The sequence below is a fragment of the Bicyclus anynana genome, chromosome 27 (assembly GCF_947172395.1).
Source record: "Bicyclus anynana chromosome 27, ilBicAnyn1.1, whole genome shotgun sequence".
In the NCBI taxonomy this organism is placed as follows: Eukaryota; Metazoa; Arthropoda; class Insecta; order Lepidoptera; family Nymphalidae; genus Bicyclus; species Bicyclus anynana.
The window spans coordinates 1,836,612-1,856,788 of NC_069109.1; the positions used below are offsets into that span (position 1 = coordinate 1,836,612).

Sequence of the window (20,177 nt, forward strand, 5' to 3'; positions counted from 1 at the left end):
GTCAAAATCAAGAAGACCGTAGACAGAGAAATTCCGTCCACAAAGACGATCTATTCGAGCTTCGTCGTGCTTTTGTGTATTCTATGGCCTAGCATAGCAAAATGGATCTATGTTTAAAAGTAAATAATATTGTCTATGGTCAAGTCAATGTCAATCAAATGTCAAATTACCAAAAACAAAATAATTTTTGTGCTTGGGATTGAGAATTGAGATGCTCAAATATTATAGTATTTTTCGTAATCATGCTATGAATTACAATAAATAGTTTGTAATTTAACTCCTGCTTAACTTAATTCACGTATTATTGATATTACAATGTGAGCGATTAAGACTTTCACACAGTAATAATAAGTAAAATGGAGGTAAAATTATGGTCATTTTGTGTGTGAGCGTTAGACAACGTAGCTATAAATATACAAGAAAATAGTTTAAAATGCGCTGCTGTGTGCCCTTCTGTTGCAATTCTTCGAAAAATACCTCCACATCTCAAGGAATTACATATCATAGGTAAGTAAATCATTTAAATTATTGCTCCTGAAATCGAATACAAAATCTATTGCCACTGCGGTGTCGTTTTGTTTTTTTTTAAATGCTTAACTAAAAATTTTGTTTGGTGGAAATCTATGATGAGATCTAAGTTGGAGCACAATATGTCTATTCATCTCCTAAATCACTTGAATACTTTTCACTTGTGTATGTATTAGCTCTTATTTATGGGATAGTTGTAGGTATCTCTATGATAATTTTATACTATAGATAGGTTAAATGCCTGCAAAATCACTGCAAAAAGTGATCTGAACATTAAAACAATTATACACATTTGTCCATCTCAGTTTGATGCACTAGTGCCCTATCTCGAGTATTAAACATCATTGGGGTAGTTCTTATTCGCGAAAATCGCCAAGCGATTTAGCATTCTGAAAAGATGTCGTGTAGAAACCGAAAGGAGTGTGGATTTTTATCCTCCTCCTAACAAGTTAGCCCGCTTCCATCTTAGATTACATCATCACTTACCATCAGGTGAGATTATAGTCAAGGGCTAACTTGTAAAGAATAAAGTAAAAAAAAATATATATTTATTTAATTTGTATATTTATAGTCAACAGTGTACAGTACATGATTAGGCTGAGGTTCGATATCGCTCCGCACGCTCAGGAAGGAGGGCTTATAATGGGGGTAAGGGGGTACCCACACCCCCTCCCTACTAATCCCACCACACCAAAATATATATTTTCACCTTGAAGTTATGGGAAATACTTCACAGCACCCTGTATAATTGTTTTTCAGATTTCCTCTAGAGCCAGGCCCTCGGAACTCCTGGTTGCAGGCCTTAAACAAAGATGCAGCCAACCTCCCCGCCCGTGCGGCGGTCTGCTCACAACACTTCATGTATGATGATTTCTATGTCACCAAGAGCGGGATGAGGAAGGTTCGCCCTGAGGCTGTACCTTTGGTTATTCATGTAAGTAACTGCACAGTTTCATCTGCATAATTCCTATTCTTGAGACGGGGGATATAGCATACAACACTCACTAATAATGTAGCTTTCTAGTGGTAAAAGAATTTTCAATATTGATTTTGTAGATCCAGAGATTATTCTTTACAACACCACAAACTTTATAGTCAGGGATACAGAGGACATTTTGTACAACTGATTACTAAAGTTAATTTTTCGTGAGTAGTTTCATCACAATGAGACAATCAATGTTTTTATTTACGAAAATTCTCAATTCTGGTAGCTAACTGAGTTACCAGAAAATAAATTTTTCTGAGCGTTTGAATGAGATAATGTACCACGCAATTTGTAGGATGTTGTGGCTGTTAAGTTGTATATCTATTAATTAATCAACAGTAAAAAAAACAACTTAATTATTAGTTTTTAAATTTAACAGCTATAATGTCTTGCAAATTGTGTGGTACATTGTCTCTAAAAAAGAGGAGGAATTTAACATGTATGGTTTTTTTAGCCAATTTAGAAAATTCTTTTTTTGTTTTAAAGATTGATAGTTCCAGATTGGTCCAATTTCATTTTCATGAAAATCGGTTTAGTAATTTTGTGGTAAAATCAAAATAACTGAAATATGTCTTTGACATTGGTTCCATTTTTATGTTAAAAAGATTATTTATCAAAAATGTTTTATTATTTCCAGGTATGTTTGATATGCTTGGACACAGACAGAAAAATGTATCCACTGAGCAAATACCAGTTGAAGGAGCCATATCAAATATTAACAGGTTTTGTGGTGGGTATTTTTTTATTTTTTCCAAGGGCTAACTTGTATAGAGTAAAAAAAAGAGAAAACATCGCTACCCCTCTCTAACTCCCTACTCTTTACGGAAACAAGTCGCGCCACTTAGCGTCGGCACGAGCCAACACAAGATCGAGCGAGGCCATATCCATCTCAGACTACTATTTCCTACAATTCCTACTATTTTTGCTCCAGCAGGAACATCAAGACATGATGCCGAGCACACTGTGCAGTGAGTGTGCACACCGATTGGTAAACTTCAGCAAGTTCAGAGACAAGAGCATGCGCGCACTATCGCTTATGTTGGATTTGATCAAAGAGTACAAATCTGTAAGTATTGTATACTAGCGGACGCCCGCGACCTCCTTAATCGGGCCCTATAACAAAATCCTTTCATAGCGGTCACTTACCAACTATAAACTACCTCCCTGCCAAATTTCATCTTTGTATGTCACATGGTTCTCGAGATTGTGTGATGAATGATAATGAACCTTTCGCATTTATATATTAAGATTAGCAGATGCCACGTGGTTATACCCATAGGTCATGTTTCTGTGTATCTGAAAATTCTTTATTATCTGAAAATAGGGGATATTTATTGGTAAAAGAATTTTTTTTTTTAGACCGTGATAGCCCAGTGGATATGACCACTGCCTCCGATTCCGGAGGGTGTGGGTTCGAATCCAGTCTGGGGTATGCACCTCCAACTTTTCAGTTGTGTGCATTTTAAGAAATTAAATATCACGTGTCTCAAACGGTGAAGGAAAACATCGTGAGGAAACCTGCATACCAGAGAATTTCTTAATTCTCTGCGTGTGTGAAGTCTGCCAATCCGCATTGGGCCAGCGTGGTGGACTATTGGCCTAACCCCTCTCATTCTGAGAGGAGACTCGAGCTCAGCAGTGAGCCGTATATGGGTTGATGACGACGAAAAGAATTTTCAGATACAGAAACTAAACTTTACCTCTTTAATCCTACTATTATAATTATATATATTTTGACGGCCTCCGTGGCGCAGTGGTATTCGCGGTGGATTTATAAGACGGAGGTTCTGGGTTCGATCCCTGGCTGAGCAGATTGAGATTTTCTTAATTTGTCCAGGTCTGGCTGGTGGGAGGCTTCGGCCGTGGCTAGTTACCACCCTAACGACAAAGACGTACCGCCAAGCGATTTAGCGTTCCGGTACGATGCCGTGTAGAAACCGAAAGGGGTGTGGATTTTCATCCTCGTACTAACAAGTTAGCCCGCTGCCATCTTAGACTGCATCATCACTTACCATCAGGTGAGATTGTAGTCAAGGGCTAACTTGTAAATAATATTAAAAAAAAAAAAAAATATGAAAGTTTGTATGAATGGGTGTTTCAGGTAACAATCCAAAATATAAAGACAATAAATAGAGAAGAGAATCACTTATCATCGACCATTGTTCAGAAACTTTTTGAACCCGATAACTATGATTTATGTATATCAGATGACTCGCACGATAAACCAATAGTTTTAAATGATATTAACTTAACTGATAAACTAACTGTAACTGTAACGGTTAAAAACGAAGAGTACTTGGATGACGATTATATAGAGAATAAAGATGATTTAAATATAAACAATGATAATGATGAATCAAATAAAGCAAATATAAATAATGATGATGAATCAAATAACGGAAACAATGAGGGAAATGAAAACAGTGATAATGATGTAGATTTTGCGAACGTCTTCAATGATTACTCCACAGATGACAGTCTTCCTCTAGAGACTAAAAGGAAGAAGATTTTGAAAAAGGAGAAGAGTAAAAAGAAAATAAAAGTCATAGAACCGAAAATAGATAGACGGAGACGACCGTTTTTGAATAATGATTTGAATGAAACCTTATTCACTATAACTGATCTGAGTTTTGATGAACAAATAGCTGATATTATGAAGAGACAGGAAACTGCTAATTATAAGAATTCACGTTTCAAATGCACGCTTTGTTACAAAGGATTTTTGGATGAAGAAGCATATAATGGGCATATGTCGAGACATACTAATGTAAGTGATATTATTTAGTAATTTTATAAATATATATTTCCTTGGTAAAGTTGCAATGGCTACTTAGCAGAGGCTAATATCTTATTTTTAGCAGAAGGCTTCAAAAGAGACTTAAAACATAAGAAAACCAATGTCAAACAAAGGTTTTATAAATAAATATACTTAAACAATTCACATCACTATCTAGCCCCAAAGTAAGCATACAGAGTAGCTTGTGTTATGGGTGCTAAGATAGTTGATAATATAATATTAATATACAATTATATACTACATGTAAATACTTATATATCGTATAAATACACACAGACACTGGAAAACACCCATGCTCAGCACACAAATATTTACCAGTTGTGGGAATCGAACCCACGACCGTGGATGCAGAAAGCAGGGTCACTACCCACTGCGCCACGCGGCCGTCAATTGGTTTTGTCAGGATAACTTAATTAACAAATCAAACTAACCAAAATAAGACCCTAGAATGGCAGAGAATAACCTTGAGTGGAGTCACGCACTCTTGTGTGTAGGGTTAAAGGCGCCTTTGACAGTTAACCAACACTCCCCTTTTTCACTCAAGTCACTCTCCACGCCTATCACAAGTAACCCATAAAGAATTACACAAGAAGAATGTGGACGACTCGAACGCCACGAGCATACTGAAGCCGACCGTACGACGAGCGCTTTATATCGCAAGTCGTTCCCGCCAACCGATCGCTACCCTTCTCTAACACCCCACTCTTTACGGAAACAAGTCGCGGCACCTAGCGTCTCCACGAGTCGGCCTTTAACTATATACCTTATACCTACCTACCTACATTATATTATTAACTAGCGGACCCGGTCAAGCTTCGCTTTGATTTATGTACGCTTCTTCCCTACCCTACCCTTACTTCCACCCTACCCCTACCCTATCATTGCACTACCCCTATCCTGCCCTACCCTACCCCTGAATGAATTTGTTACAATCTTCTTCTTAAAGTGCCTCTCCGACTAGCGAAGGTTGGCAGTCAGATTCTTGAACTCGTCTCTATCTTTCGCGAGGCGAAATAATTGTGCGGCGCTCGCGATCCCGGTCCACTCTCTGATGTTTCTCAGCCAAGATTTCTTTCTGCGACCAACGCCTCTTCTACCAGCAACCTTTCCCATCAAGATGAGCTGTAGAAGCTCGTATCTCTCGTGTCGTAGCACGTGCCCTAGATACGCGACTTTTCTCGTCTTGACGGTCTGCAAAAGTTCACGCTTCTGATTGACGCGTCGCAGAACTTCGGCATTCGTCACTTTGTGAGTCCAACTGATAGCCAGCATGCGTCTAAAAGCCCACATTTCGAACGCTTCTATACGTTTCCTGATGTCCTCTTTTACTGTCCAGGCTTCACATCCGTATAGAAGTATGGGCCAGATGTAACAACGGAGGAGTCGAATGCGCAGAGGAATCTTAAGACTGCGATTGCAGAGAACTTTTCTCATTTTGTTAAAAGTACTTCGTGCTATTTCAATGCGAGTCTTAACTTCCTGATCACTACTCCAGGTTTCATTAAGCCACGTACCCAAATATTTGTATTTGCGCACTCTCTCCACTTTTTGGCCGGCTACGTCGATTTCAAGGTTATCAATATTTCTTTTTGATATAACCATGAATTTTGTCTTTGAGATGTTCATCCTAAGACCAGCTTGCTCACTGAAATCATTTACACTGGTTACAAGTTTTTGAAGTTCTTCCAGAGATGAGGCAATAAGAACTGTATCGTCAGCGTATCTAATATTGTTAATGTTTCTGCCATTAATTTTTACTCCACAGTCCAGATTTTCAACTGCTTCTGCTATGGTTGACTCGGAGTATAAATTAAATAGCGTAGGTGACAAAATACAGCCCTGGCGAACTCCCCTTTTAATTTCAACATAGCCTGTTTCTTCATTATCGACACGAACCGTAGCTTGTTGATTCCAGTAAAGATTCCGGATTATACGGATGTCCTTGTCATCTAAGCCGACATTATGTAATATAGCAATAAGGCGGTCATGCAATACTCGATCAAAGGCTTTTTCGTAATCGATGAAACAAAGAAAAACGTCTTGCTGCATGTCTCTGCATTTTTGCACCAGAATCTGTACTGCAAAAAGAGCCTCCCTTGTACCCACTCCCGCTCTGAAACCAAACTGACTGTCTGCAAGTTGTTCATCACATTTGGATCTAATCCGTTCGTGTATGATGTTTAAAAATACCTTTAGAACTTGACTCATAAGACTGATTGTTCTAAATTCATTGCACTTTCTCGCATTGGCTTTCTTAGGGAGTGTTATGAAAGTTGAGGTTAACCAATCTTTTGGTAAATGGCCTGAATTGTACACGGAGTTGAAAAATGTAACTAACACATCAATGTTTTCCTCCTCGATTAATTTTAGTACCTCTATGTGAACATCATCTGGGCCAGTCGATTTTCCAGTTTTAGCTCTACTTAGAGCCTTTGTAACTTCATCCTTTAGGATTGAGTACCCATTATTCAAGTCACAAGGCGTATCCAAACTTCTGGAGTCGTCAGCAAACATAGATGAAAGATGTTGCTCCCACAGGTGTTTTTTCGTTTTAATATCTAAAACTGGATGGTTATATTCGTCAGTGAGTTGGTGTGTGATATTTTTATGACCAATGAAAGATTTTATTTCTCTATGCAAATTAAATGCATCATGTTTGGTATAAAGTTTCTCCATAACATCGCATTTGGCTTTGTACCAAGCATCACGAGCATATCGAACTTCTCTCCTAATACACTTATCAATTTCAGTATACTTGGCACAATTAGAATTTTTATGGAGTCTACGTTCTTCCATAAGGCTATAAATTTCTTCAGTCATCCAACTCTGTTTAGGAACCCAGGTCTTTTTTAAATATTTTGTGTTGATGTCCAGTATCTTAGTCTTAAGCATGCTCCATGTATCCTCTACCGTATACTCATTCGAAAGTTTTGTATGCACTGCCCACTCATTTATTTCATCCGCTACTTTCGCTTTGGTATTAAGGTCTTTAAGTTTCCTAACATCCGTTCTTGGTGGAAGGGTCTTCTTCTTTACTTTCTTTAGTTTACATACCAGCGTAGCGATTACAGGATTATGATCAGATCTAATATCAGCTCCAGGATAGGTTTTAGTACTTATGATGCTATTACGAAAGCGGTTGTTAATCATAATATAGTCTATCTGATTTCTTACTATGTGCTGTGGAGAGTGCTGTGGTGAAGTCCAAGTGTATAGTCTTCGTGGTGGTAATTTAAAACAAGTATTCATTATGACAAAGTCTTTTTCTTGGCAAAATTGTATTAAAGTGTCGCCTCTGTCATTTCTTGTACCAAGCCCAAATTTTCCTGTGACACCTGGTACTTCCCCTTCGCCTACTTTAGCATTAAAATCACCCAACACTAGATTAATTTCATGTTTTTTCGTTATCTGGAGCAATTCTTCAATTTCTTTATAAAATTCTTGTACTTCCAGATCTGACCCATCACTGGTGGGAGCGTATACTTGAATGATATTGATGTTTCTTGGCTTAGCCTCTATTTGTAGCAGCATGGTTCGATTCGATTTAGGCACTAGACTTACATTGGTATTCACTTGTTTAGCATTTATGATGACACCCACCCCATGCTTATTAGATGAATCTTGTTACAATACCTTACTCCTACACCTATTTATAGTAATACAAAACATCGCATATCATGCGGGAATCATGAATTTTTTCGGAATCAAATCTAGCCTATATGTTACCCGATAACCTGATGATGATGCAGTGAATAGGGATGATGACAGTTTTTTAAATTGTATAGAAATTAAGAGCACGCTAATAGTAAAGCAATTTTGTAAAAGTAACAGGGTATCTGCGATCATTACTTTCGGAGCTACAGGGATTTAAAGGGTCAGATTTGCGGCGCTGCCGCAGATCCCTGAAAAACGCCCCATACAAAATGGTACGAACTAATGACGTCGTAGGCAACTAATGATCGTTAGATTTGTATGGGCGTTCAAACAAAATTACTAATATCTTTGTTATTTGTGCGTTTATGTTTATAGTTCATTTATTAAAAAATGTCACATTTAATGTAAGGAAGCTAAAACTGTATGAATTTTCATCTAATTACGATAAATGATTTTTAGTAGATTTTGAAATTTTATAATTTCATTTAAACAAATATCCAGTCAATCTTTGCTTTTTATGTATAAATTAGTTAACATTGACCTTATTTACCTGAATGTATCATAACAATCAATATATTCAAACCTAGTCATCATCCCCATTAAACTTATTCACCATACTGTATGACGTCATAGAGTATTTATGCTAGTTTGACAGTGTGCGTGTTCCCCATTCCAGCAATGCGGCGAGTACGAGTGCGCGATATGCAAGACGCACTTCAAGCACCCGCACGCGCTGCGCAAGCACATCACGGCGCACCACACGCAGCGCTTCAGCTGCAACTCGTGCGCGTACGTCACCACGCACAGGCAGACCGCGCGCCTGCACGAGCGCTGGCACAAGGGCACCAAGTACCAGTGCCCGCATTGTCCGGACGAGTTCGTGTGAGTGTCGTCTCGTACACCTGACACAAACACGCACGCATAGACAACCAAGCGCATATAGGCACGCCGCTGACGTACACTTATAACACGCACGCACGCACTGGACACGTACTCCGCACAAGTGCACTTAACACACTCGCACGCACTCCGCACACGAACATCTAACACGCACGCACGCAAACGTACACAAGCTCGCTTACGCACGCACTCACTAATACAGTCCAGACGCGTATACTTCACACACACTCTCACAAGCACGCATACGCACTCCGCACAAGTACACTTAAGACACACGCACGCACACACCCACTGTGCACACGTACATCTAACACGCACGTACGCAAAATATATAAGCACGCTGACGCACGCACTTACTAACACAGTCCGGACGCGTATACTTCACACACACTCTCACAAGTACGCATACGCACTGCACATGTACACCTCCACACAAGTGCGTCTAACACATACGCACGCACACGCATACACTCACTAACACATTCCGGACACGTATACTTCACACACGCTCTCACAAGCACGCTCACGCACACTCCGCACACGTACCTCTAACACGCACGCACGCACACCTACACAATTACGCACACGCACGCACTCATTCATGCGGTGCACACGCACATACGCAAGCATAAACCAGTCGCTCACGCCTGGCACACACGCCCGTTGACATACGCACGTACATATTTTCTATTGTAAACTTTATATGCCCAGTAATAAGGTTCATTATTCAATATATTTGTGTTCGACAGCAAGTTCACAACATACATGGGTCACATACGGATAAAACATCCCTCGGACTTCGTGTGCGAGCTGTGTGGATACTCCTTCGTGAGCGAGAAGGGCATTGACCTCCACAAGAAGTTGAAGCATCGTTTGGACGATAGACAAGTTAGTATCCACAGTTAGAGTCCTTTTCATGAAAGAAGTTCCGCGACTATAAACCTGAACTAAAATTGATAGTGCCTTACACACATGACAATAATACCCTCAATAACGGTCGGACTCATCACCTAGGCAAATATTCTTAGTAAAAAAAAAATAAGACCGCCACTGGGGGTTCTTCACTTCTTGCATTAAAAGGACTTTACACTAATCATAGACAATTGGACTTGGGGTCAGGAACAAAATATTTATTCATGTGCTCCTCAGACTAATTACATAAGGATCTGCTTCGCTTGACGTCACTTTTCTGTTAAAGTATATGATCAATGATCTAATGAAAACTGTCTCTATACAGGGTGCTCGGGAGTATTTTTCATTACTTCAAGGTGTTGACGAGTACACTTATAGGAGCCGAACTGCATTACTAATATTTTTTTAACTAAAATATGAAACTTTTTATGTTTACATACAAATTAATTCAAATAATCGTTTTTAAACGCTATGCTTATGAAGTTGCTAGGTAATATTTTGAAATAAACTTGCATTTAGTCTAGGCATACAGATTTTAATGTTTTTAAATTTAATTAAAAAGCAGTAAAACTTTTGTGAGAGACGTGATAGCCCAGTGGATATGACCTCTGCCTCCGATTCCGGAGGGTGAGGGTTCCAATCCGGTCCGGGGCATGCACCTCCAACTTTTCAGTTGTGTGCATTTTAAGAAAATAAATATCACGTGTCTCAATCGGTGAAGGAAAACATCCTGAGGAAACCTGCATACCAGAGAACTATCTTAATTCTCTGCGTGTGAGAGAGAGAGACTCGAGCTCAGCAGTGAGCCGAATATGGGTTGATAACGACGACGACAACTTTTGTGTGTTTTTTTTTTGTATTATTATTATTATTTAATAGGTTAACACCAACCTAAAGACACCAAAAGCAACCACTAAATACGTTGATTTTATTTTAATATCCACTTTGAAAGAGACTAACCCACATTTCTTTCTTTCACCAATTATTGTATAGGACCTGCCTCGCTAGACGTTACTTTTCTGTCAAAGTATATGATCAACGATCTAATGCGATTATAAAAACTGTCTCTATACTATCGATGTTAAATAGTTGTAATCGTGTTCGTCGGTTAAAGAGCTCCGTAAAAATACCTTTTTGTGTAATTGAATTGTGTAAAAAATCTAAGCTCGTTTTCCTCAGAATATGACAGACAATTTTGTTCGTGACTATGAGTGCGATACAGGTCTTTCTATAATTGGTCTGAGGTCGGAGCTGACACACACTTTTTTTTTAATATTTTTTTTGTACCATAGATACCAGAAGACGGTCCGCTATGTGAACCCTGCAACGTGCGATTCGTCTCCGAGGCGGCCTACAAGAGGCATCGTCAGGTGTCGACCAAACATAACAGCGACGACAAGGACAAGGGCAAGAGGAAGAGGGAGTTGAAGGAGAAGAAGCCGGAGTGCGGGGAGAGGAATGAGAGGAGAATGTACCCCAGCCAGATACGGAAAGCGGAAGGGCCGATATCTTGTGAGCAGGTGAGATTGTTGCAATAAGAGAGAGTAATAAAGAGTAGGGAGTTAGAGAGGGGTAGCGATCAGTTGGCGGTAACGACTTGCGATATAAGGCGCTCGTGAATGAGAGAGAGAATCTGTATTGTTGGCTCGTGCCGACGCTAGGTGGCGCGACTTGTATCGTAAAGAGTAGGGAGTTAGAGAGGGGTAATGATCAGTTGGCGGGAACGATTTGCATTATTAGGCGCTCGTGAATGAGAGAGAGAATCTGTATTGTTGGACATAGTAGTCTGGGGCGGGTATGACGTCGCCCGATCTCGTGTTCGCTCGTGCCGACGCTAGGTGGCGCGATTTGTATCCGTAAAGAGTAGGGAGTTAGAATGGGGCAGCGATCAGTTGGCGGGAACGACTTGCGATATAAGGCTCTCGTGAATGATAGAGAGAATCTGTATTGTTGGCTCGTGCCGACGCCAGGTGGCGCGATTTGTATCCGTAAAGAGTAGGGAGTTAGAGAGGGGTAGCGATCAGTTGGCGGGAACGACTTGCGATATAAGGCGCTCGTGAATGAGAGAGAATCGGTATTGTCGTGCCGACTTGGAGACTCGAGCTCAACAGTGAGCTGAACATGGGTTGTTAATGATTCCAGTGCGGCATGCAGCTGGAGGACTCCAGGGCGTACCACGGCCACTTCCGACGCCATCACCCGGACAAGAATCGAACCAAGTACCCTTCCATGAAGTCGCCTTTCATGTGCGAGTCCTGTGGACGCATGTTCCAGGTTAGTTCGGTGCATGACGTACTATATTTGAACTTTAACAATGTTTTACAAAAGGTAGTCTTTAAAAGTCAAAAGGTAATCTTTAAAAGTCAAAAGGTAATCTTTAAAAGTCAAAAGGTTTTCTTTAAAAGTCGAAAGGTAATCTTTAAAAGTCAAAAGGTAATCTGTAAAAGTCAAAAGGTAATCTTTAAAAGTCAAAAGGTAATCTGTAAAAGTCAAAAGGTAATCTTTAAAAGTCAAAAAGTAATCTTTAAAAGTAATAAAGTAATCTTTAAAAGTCGAAAGGTAATCTTTAAAAGTCAAAAGGTAATCTGTAAAAGTCGAAAGGTAATCTTTAAAAGTGAAAAGGTAATCTTTAAAAGTCAAAAGGTAATCTGTAAAAGTCAAAAGGTAATCTGTAAAAGTCAAAAGGTAATCTGTAAAAGTCAAAAGGTAATCTTTAAAAGTCAAAAGGTAATCTTTAAAAGTTAAAATGTAACCTTTAAAGGCAAAAACTCGAGCAATGATGATTTATTTTCGGACACATTTATATTTTTAATTTATAACTTTATTATTATATCTATGCCAATTAAGCTTAACAAAAGCCGAAGCAAAGGATTCTATGATTGTTTCACTACCGAAGCATAAGAGTGTGCAATATGTAATTTGGTGGTTACAAATGGTTCTGGATCTCAGATTCTGGAAAAGTTAGGAGCCTGATATTTGGGTAAATGATATTTCAAAGTGTTAGCTTCGTTATGACTATACAAAATACACAATTTGTAAAACTTTTCTCGATAGTTTATTTTTTTTTGAAAAATACATGTTTTGCTCACATTTTGCTTTCAATCTCGGGAAAAGCAAACTTATTTTCTTAAATTTTTGTTTTGTATAGAAAATTAGGTATATATCTTGAACATGGCCATTTTGTTTTTCGTTATGTTGTTTAATTTACTTGCAATTAGGTAAATATGGTTTTGGCGCGTTTTAAAATTTGCGTCGCGCGTCAATCGCTCCGTACTTTTCACTCACGTGAAAGTCATAATTCGGCGTCTCGTTTGCGCTTCGAATTTTATCCATATCGTACCGACGCGCTGCGCGCTCATAAGCACAAATATCATGATTTCAGAGCTACGCCCTATTGAAGGACCACCGCTGGGTGCACACCGGCGAGAGGCCGTTCGCGTGCGATTCGTGCGGCAAGTCGTTCCGCATGAAGCAGCGGCTGGTCGCGCACCGGCGCGTGCACAGCCAGGTGCGCGCGACGTACGTGTGCGGCTTGTGCGGGAAGAGCTTCTCCACGCACAGCAACCGGCAGAGGCATATGGTGGTGAGTTGCGCCTTGACTACTTGATCTAGGAGCTGGAGTACTTGATCGAGAAGCTGGAGTACTTGGTTGAGAAATAAAAAATATTATTAATTTTTAAATTAAGTTTTGTATGATTTTTTTTTTAGAATATTTCCATACGAAAATAACGCTGTCGTCCAGACGTGACGTCACAGATGTAATAAAGAAATAAACGTTTAACTAATTCATAACTAACAAACACTAAACCGTTTGGTTAGGGTTCAGGGTGATTCACAAGAAGAATCAGCTTGCTAAGAACCTTAATTTCGATACGTCTCGAAAGTTCCAGTTCGATGACGGCGTATGTGACGCAAATTATTGAAACGAGTCAAAAATTAAGTGGTTCGGGCTTCAACATTAATGATGAGTGGGTCGGATCGTTGCTTTTGGCTGGATTATCTGAAAAATATTCACCAATGATAATGGCCATCGAGCATTCAGGTATCAAAATTACAGTCGACGCCATTAAAACAAAATTGATGGATCTAGAGGAAGACAGTGGCGACGTCAGCGGAGCGTTTGCGAGTTTTAGAAAAAATAAAGGCGGGAACTACAGTGGAACCAGAGATAATTTTGCATTTTCAAACATGGCAAAAATGGCGAAGTCGAAAAACAAAGTCATTAAGTGCTACAAGTGTGACTCGATAAAATATAAACCATCCTGACTGACAGCGTATTGTCAAAAAATAATTTATAATTAAAATTTTTATGTATTCACGTCTCAAAAATATGATATTCTTTTCAATGTAGAACGATAGTGAACAATTTCAGACTATTTAAAAAAGTGTTAACTACCTACCAATTCCGCAATTTTGGTTATTGTGTGTTCCGCATGATGATTTGCAAGTCGTACTGTTGAATCCTTTGCTACGCGTAGGATTCTATTTATGAACCGTTAGCTACGCTTGCGAGTCAACTTCTTTCTAACAATACGGTGGATATTCATTGTTTATTTACTGTTTTTTTGTTTTTTTCACAATTATCACTCTTTTTTTATGTCTTTCAGATCCACACCGGCCTGAAACCGTTCAAGTGTGAGATGTGCGGCAAATGCTTTAAGCATTCTAGCGAGAAGCGCGCGCACGTCACATACGTGCACCTGAAGAAGCCGTGGCCCAAGCGCGCGCGCGGCAAGCGGCGGCAGGACCGACCGGTGAGACCTTAGACCATTTAAATAACAGGACCTGCCTCCCTCTGGCAAAGATCAAACGCGTTTATAAAAACTTTTTGCTATAGAATCATTGTTTAATTGTTGTAATCGTTTTCGTCGTATAAAGAGCTCCCTAAAAAAGTGGCTCTTCATCTCGGCTTTAATAATAATAATAATAATAATAATGATGATGTTAAGACCTGCTTAACATCAAGACCCTTTCTGAAACTGAATCTTACCGGTATCTGGGCATGTCACAATCCATAGGGGTGCAAGAGGCGGACATGAAACAGTCAGTTTGCGAGGGTTTTTATCGGCGTCGGACAAAGATCTGTAAAAGTTATTTGTCGGGCGCCAATAAGATTCGAGCTTATAACGGCTGGGTCATGCCTGTTCTCATGTACACCTTTGGCGTGCTCAGATGGACTCAGACCGAATTAGACGTCCTGGATAGAAGGGTCCGCACGACTATGACTCTCTATCGTATGCATCACCCAAAATCGTCTGTCATGAGATTGTATGTCCCCCGAAAGTGTGGTGGTCGAGGCCTACTTAGCGCCAAGACCATGCACAATCGGGAGATATGCAACCTCAGGACCTACTTCGAGACGAAAAGGGAGTCCCCGATGCATACAGAAGTCATAGCATGTGATAAAGGATTCACCCCGCTATCCTTGGCCAACAGCGAATGGCAAAAACCAGTGGTACAGAGCATCTCTGACCGGGAGACCGTATGGAAGGGGAAGGAGCTGCACGGACGCTTTTTTAAGGCTCTTCATGAGCCCCATGTCAGTAAAAAAGCGTCCGTGCAGTGGCTGCGCTTCGGTGACCTCTTTGGGGAAACCGAAGGGTTTGTCTTTGCGATACAAGACCAGGTGGTAAAGACGCGGAACTACCGAAAGTACATTCTGAAGGATGGCACTCACGACATCTGTCGAGCCTGTCGCCATCCCGGCGAGTCACTCAGACATGTCCTTTCGGGTTGTTCAGCTCTTGCCAACACTGAGTATCTGCACAGACACAACCAAGCAGCCAAAATCCTTCACCAAGAGCTTGCTCTGACGTACGGTCTCCTGGACCAGAGATTGCCTTATTACAAGTACACACCGGTGCCAGTGCTTGAACGCGACGGATTCCGGCTCTATTGGGACCGGTCCATTATCACGGACAGGACTATTCTTGCGAATAAGCCTGACATCGTGGTGTTGGACCGGGCACAGTCGCGGGTGTTTTTAGTGGACATCACAATTCCATATGACGAGAACCTTGTGAGAGCTGAGACAGAGAAAAAACGTAAATATCTAGATCTGGCTCACGAGGTTACCGCCATGTGGCATGTGGAGTCCACTGAAATCATCCCCATCGTTATATCTGCCAACGGTTTGATCCCAGTCAGCCTCGCTCACCATCTGAGGCGGCTGGGGTTCCGTGGCAGTTCGCTCGCAGGCAAGATGCAAAAAGCGGTCTTGCTGGACTCGGCTAGGATAGTCCGCCGGTTTCTCCACCTGTCGCCCTGACCCCCGGCCGTTTGGTCTCCCTGCCGGGGTGAATCCTCCGCCCGGTGCATATATGTATTTATGTAATGTATATTTAAGTTTATTTATTTTGCGTATTTAAGTAAGTTTATTTATTTTCCCTTTGGCTTTTATATATATTTATTTTGTACTGGGCGTGAGAGTTTAATTCATTTGAATAATAATAATAATAATAATTTATTTATTCATAAGAAAGTACAGAAGGTTTACAGAACTTGCTATAGACATACATACTTTCTACCTTGACAGGTGTATGAATATTAAAAATAATATTATACTAACTAATAATTCCATAATTCCAATAATTAAATATTCAATCGGTGAACATGGTTTAAATAAAAAAAAAATACAAGTACAATTAGCATAATTTAACGAAGCATTCTTAACATCAAATAAAAATAATTAATATACTATCAGAATCCATTAAACAATGTCAATATAAATGCTATGTCAGGTGTAATGCAACATTAAATCAATCAATGTCATATAATTAAAAAAATTAAGTCAAAAATTAAAAATTAATGTCAGAAATAAAAATTAAAATTGTCAATAATTTATAAGAAAATCATAACTGATTACATTTATTGTTGCATTCAGAATTTGTCATTTAAAAAGTCTTTTACACAGTAATAATTTTTATATAATAATAATTTTAATAAATATTTTTTAAAAGACAAAAATGACATGTCATAACTGTGCTGTGGCAACTTATTATAAATACGTATAGCTGAGCAATACACATTATCCCTATACAAGGCCAAGTGTTGGTAGGGTACACATAATTTATTTTTGAGCCTTGACTCTGGGTTTAATTCTGATTTAAACTTGAAATATTCGGGATTCTTTTTTATTAAAATGCAGATTTCAAATATGTACAAACATGGAAGTGGTAGAATTTTTAGCTTCTTAAACAATGGCTTGCAGCTATCCGTCCAATCAGCATTACATATAGCCCTAATGCAACGTTTCTGTGCCTTAAATGCTAGATGCGCTTCAGTTGAATTACCCCAAAGTATCAATCCATATCTTAATAAGGAAGAGGCGTAACCATGATATGCTAGAATTGCTGCATCCACAGATACAACTTGCCTTATGCGTCTTAAGGCATATACATATTTGTCAATTTTTAGAATAAGTTGTTGAATATGAGCCTTCCAATTACAATACTTATCTAATGTAATTCCTAGAAATTTATTTTCATCCACTTCCTGAATGCATGTATCATTTAGTTTTATATTAATCTTTTGTAGTTGAGATTTATAAGTTTGAAATCGCATTATATTCGTTTTGCCCATGTTAACATTTAAATTATTATTTTTAAGATATTCCACCACACCTGTTATTGCACCTTTTAATTCACTTTCAATATTTTGATGTTGTTTACATTTAATTAACAGGGTGGTGTCGTCTGCGAAAAGGATACATTCATGATTTGTTGTATTAGGCAAATCATTAATGTAAAGGAGAAAAAGTAAGGGTCCAAGAACACTGCCCTGTGGTACTCCAAATCTATTTTCTCGATAACACGATCGAAATATTATTTTAGTAGTACCGACAATGTTACAAATTTCAACACATTGTTTCCTATCCCTTAAATTTTCTGCCGGTACGCCGTGTTGCAGATCTCGCATTTGAATCTCTTCTCGTCCGAGTGCACCTGGACGTAGTTCAAATCATCGATATAAATCTTAGACCATTAAAAAGAAAGGACCTGCCTCGTAAACCGTTACCCCTCTGTCAAAGATCAAGAATCAATGATCTTATAAAAACTGTTGCTATAGAATCGATGTTTCATTGTTGTAATCGTTTTCGTCGTGTGAACAGCTCCCTAAAAATGCCGGTTTGTGTAGTTGAATGGCATAAAAAACGTCCAAAAACTTGTAGTTTTGTAAAAGATGGAGTGACGTTTCATTTGAAAATATTTAAACCTTAATTTTATCAAATTTGTAATAGAAACATATAAAAAGTAACTTATAAAAAGAATCGATTATTTTGACGAAACAGCCAAACATCGATCAGTAATCGAATATTCGATGTATTTAATCTGTGGATAGTCTAAGCAATGTGTTTTATAGTTGTGTGTAGTGTATGGACATAGAATATTTTTAATGGTGTTAAATATTTTCCATGTGTGAGTTTACCTCGTCCCCCTCAAAAAACGACAGACAATTTTGTTCGTGAATTTGAGTGCGATGCATCTCCATTTTCTAATTCCTCTATGGGTGAGATAGACTGTGTAGATCAGAGGTTCGCAAAGTGGCCCAGCTGGACCCCCAGGGGTCTATGGAAGACTCGGCGGGGGTCCTCGTTGACGTGACATAATAATGGCTTTCCTAACGCAGCGGGGGTCCATGAAAATTTATCTGATTTCATACCGAATGGGGAGTTTTCTATATAAAATGATTTGTGAATTGATTGCTATGCGTAAAAAGTAAAGTATGATTAATTAAAGTTGGCTGAAATAACTGTTTCCCTGGACAATTTTGTTTTTTGTCACTTACTCACATCACAATTGAATAATTAATGAATTAAATTTTCAATTTTAACAATATTTTTTAACTAATCACATTTTTTGTTGAGTTTTGGATAGAAATTTAGCATTTCCAGGTCTTCGATTCGATTAGGATGAAATTTTGCACACGCTCCGAGTTCTGATGACAATACATGCATAGCTAAGAAACGTCATTACAAATCCAATATGGCGGCCTCGCCATGATGGCGGACTGGCTGTTTGAAATCCACCCCCACGATATGGGTATCAAATGAAAGGGTTTGCTGTCACGTGACTTAAATCCAATATTTGTAATTTTTAGTATTATTTTAATTAACGATTTGTTTGTGTGCGACAGGGACAGATGCAGGCGCAAGGCGTGGCGACAGCGGGTGTGAGCGAGATGGACATAGGCCAGCAAGTTTGGGCCGCGTGCGAGCCCAAGCATCACAACATGAACATGATGGATGACAAGCCGCTATATTACAATAATATTAAAATATAAATATGTATTTCTTTTTATTTACAAAACTAGTGGACTTTGAAACTTTTGAAATTTTTTTTCCTTCGTGAAAACATCGTGAGGAAACGCATACCAGAGAATTCTTAATTCTCTGCGTGTGTGAAGTCTGCCAATCCGCATTGGGCCAGCGTGGTGGACTATTGGCCTTACCCCTCTCGTTCTGAGAGGAGACTCGAGCTCTGCAGTGAGCCGAATATGGCTTGTTAGCGATTCAGTATAGATTATAATAATAAAATAAAGAAATGTGATATGTACACTAGTTATTTTCTAAGGCTTTTAACGTGCTTATATTAGTATTATGAACACAGAATAAAGAATGACGCAGAATGAGTCTATACTCGTACAAGCATTGTGGTATAATAATAATAATAAAATCTTTATTGACCAAAAATAGATACAATAAACACATTGCCTGTGGTCTCCACACTAGATTGATCTGTATCGTGGTGAAGCCGATGACACCCATACAATAACAAACGTCACGACTTGACATTCGCATATACAAACTTTTTTCATAATTTGTATTTCAAAATTTAACACTAACAACAATTATGAAAATTAATATAAAACTCAAGAATTAATAAAATAAAATAAAAAAATAAAAATAAAATAAAAACTCAAGAATTACCAATAAAAAAATACTCGATCTTATTTGTTTAGTTTTTGTGAACAGTTTTTGAAGTACACATTTAAAAACATAAGACGCCATTTTGAATAATATTGAAAGTTACTGATGCGACGGTTTGTGTCGTACTGACTCGAGAATGTCTTCGTTTTTGAATTTGTATTTGGAATAACTTCACCACCGCCGAGTTCTGTGTCTCTCAATGCTCTATCTGCCTGTTATTCTTTAATCTGTGATTAAATATAAAAATAAACATATTGTCCCGAATTTTATTAGAATGACATGTAGAAGCATGTCTTAATATTTACCGAAAAACCATAAGATATAAATAACAAGAATTTGTAATATTTGTTTTTTTTATTCTTTACAAGTTAGCCCATGACTACAATCTCACCTGATGATAAGTGATGACGCAGTCTAAGATGGAAGCGGGCTAACTTGTTAGGAGGAGGATGAAAATCCACACCCCTTTCGGT

General features: G+C 38.8%; 1 protein-coding gene across 3 annotated transcripts; it reads left to right on the top strand.

The window, feature by feature from the left end:
* Window positions 1–173: 173 nt before the first annotated feature.
* Window positions 174–19,065, top strand: LOC112054398 (zinc finger protein 879). 3 transcript variants are annotated; one of them, XM_024094172.2, is made up of 12 exons: window positions 174–507; window positions 1,288–1,462; window positions 2,151–2,243; window positions 2,445–2,579; window positions 3,615–4,280; window positions 8,641–8,846; window positions 9,614–9,752; window positions 11,069–11,296; window positions 11,919–12,050; window positions 13,159–13,359; window positions 14,384–14,530; window positions 18,912–19,065. In XM_024094172.2, the coding sequence occupies exons 1-12, from the start codon at window positions 434–436 to the stop codon at window positions 19,056–19,058; spliced, it is 2,343 nt and encodes a 780-aa protein (XP_023949940.1). In that variant the 5' UTR covers window positions 174–433; the 3' UTR covers window positions 19,059–19,065. The 3 variants fall into 3 exon arrangements, with proteins under 3 accessions (XP_023949940.1, XP_023949941.1, XP_052746311.1); XM_024094173.2 differs by having other exon boundaries at window positions 2,448–2,579; XM_052890351.1 differs by lacking the exon at window positions 3,615–4,280 and having other exon boundaries at window positions 177–507.
* The last annotated feature ends 1,112 nt before the right edge of the window (window positions 19,066–20,177 follow it).

Bases quoted from the DNA above. Each gene is read 5' to 3' on its own strand.
- LOC112054398 (XM_024094172.2), top strand. From the start codon at position 434: ATGCGCTGCTGTGTGCCCTTCTGTTGCAATTCTTCGAAAAATACCTCC. The intron at 2,244-2,444 runs GTGGGTATTTTT...TTTTTGCTCCAG, and splicing joins AAATATTAACAGGTTTTGTG to CAGGAACATCAAGACATGAT. The intron at 9,753-11,068 runs GTTAGTATCCAC...TTTGTACCATAG, and splicing joins ATCGTTTGGACGATAGACAA to ATACCAGAAGACGGTCCGCT.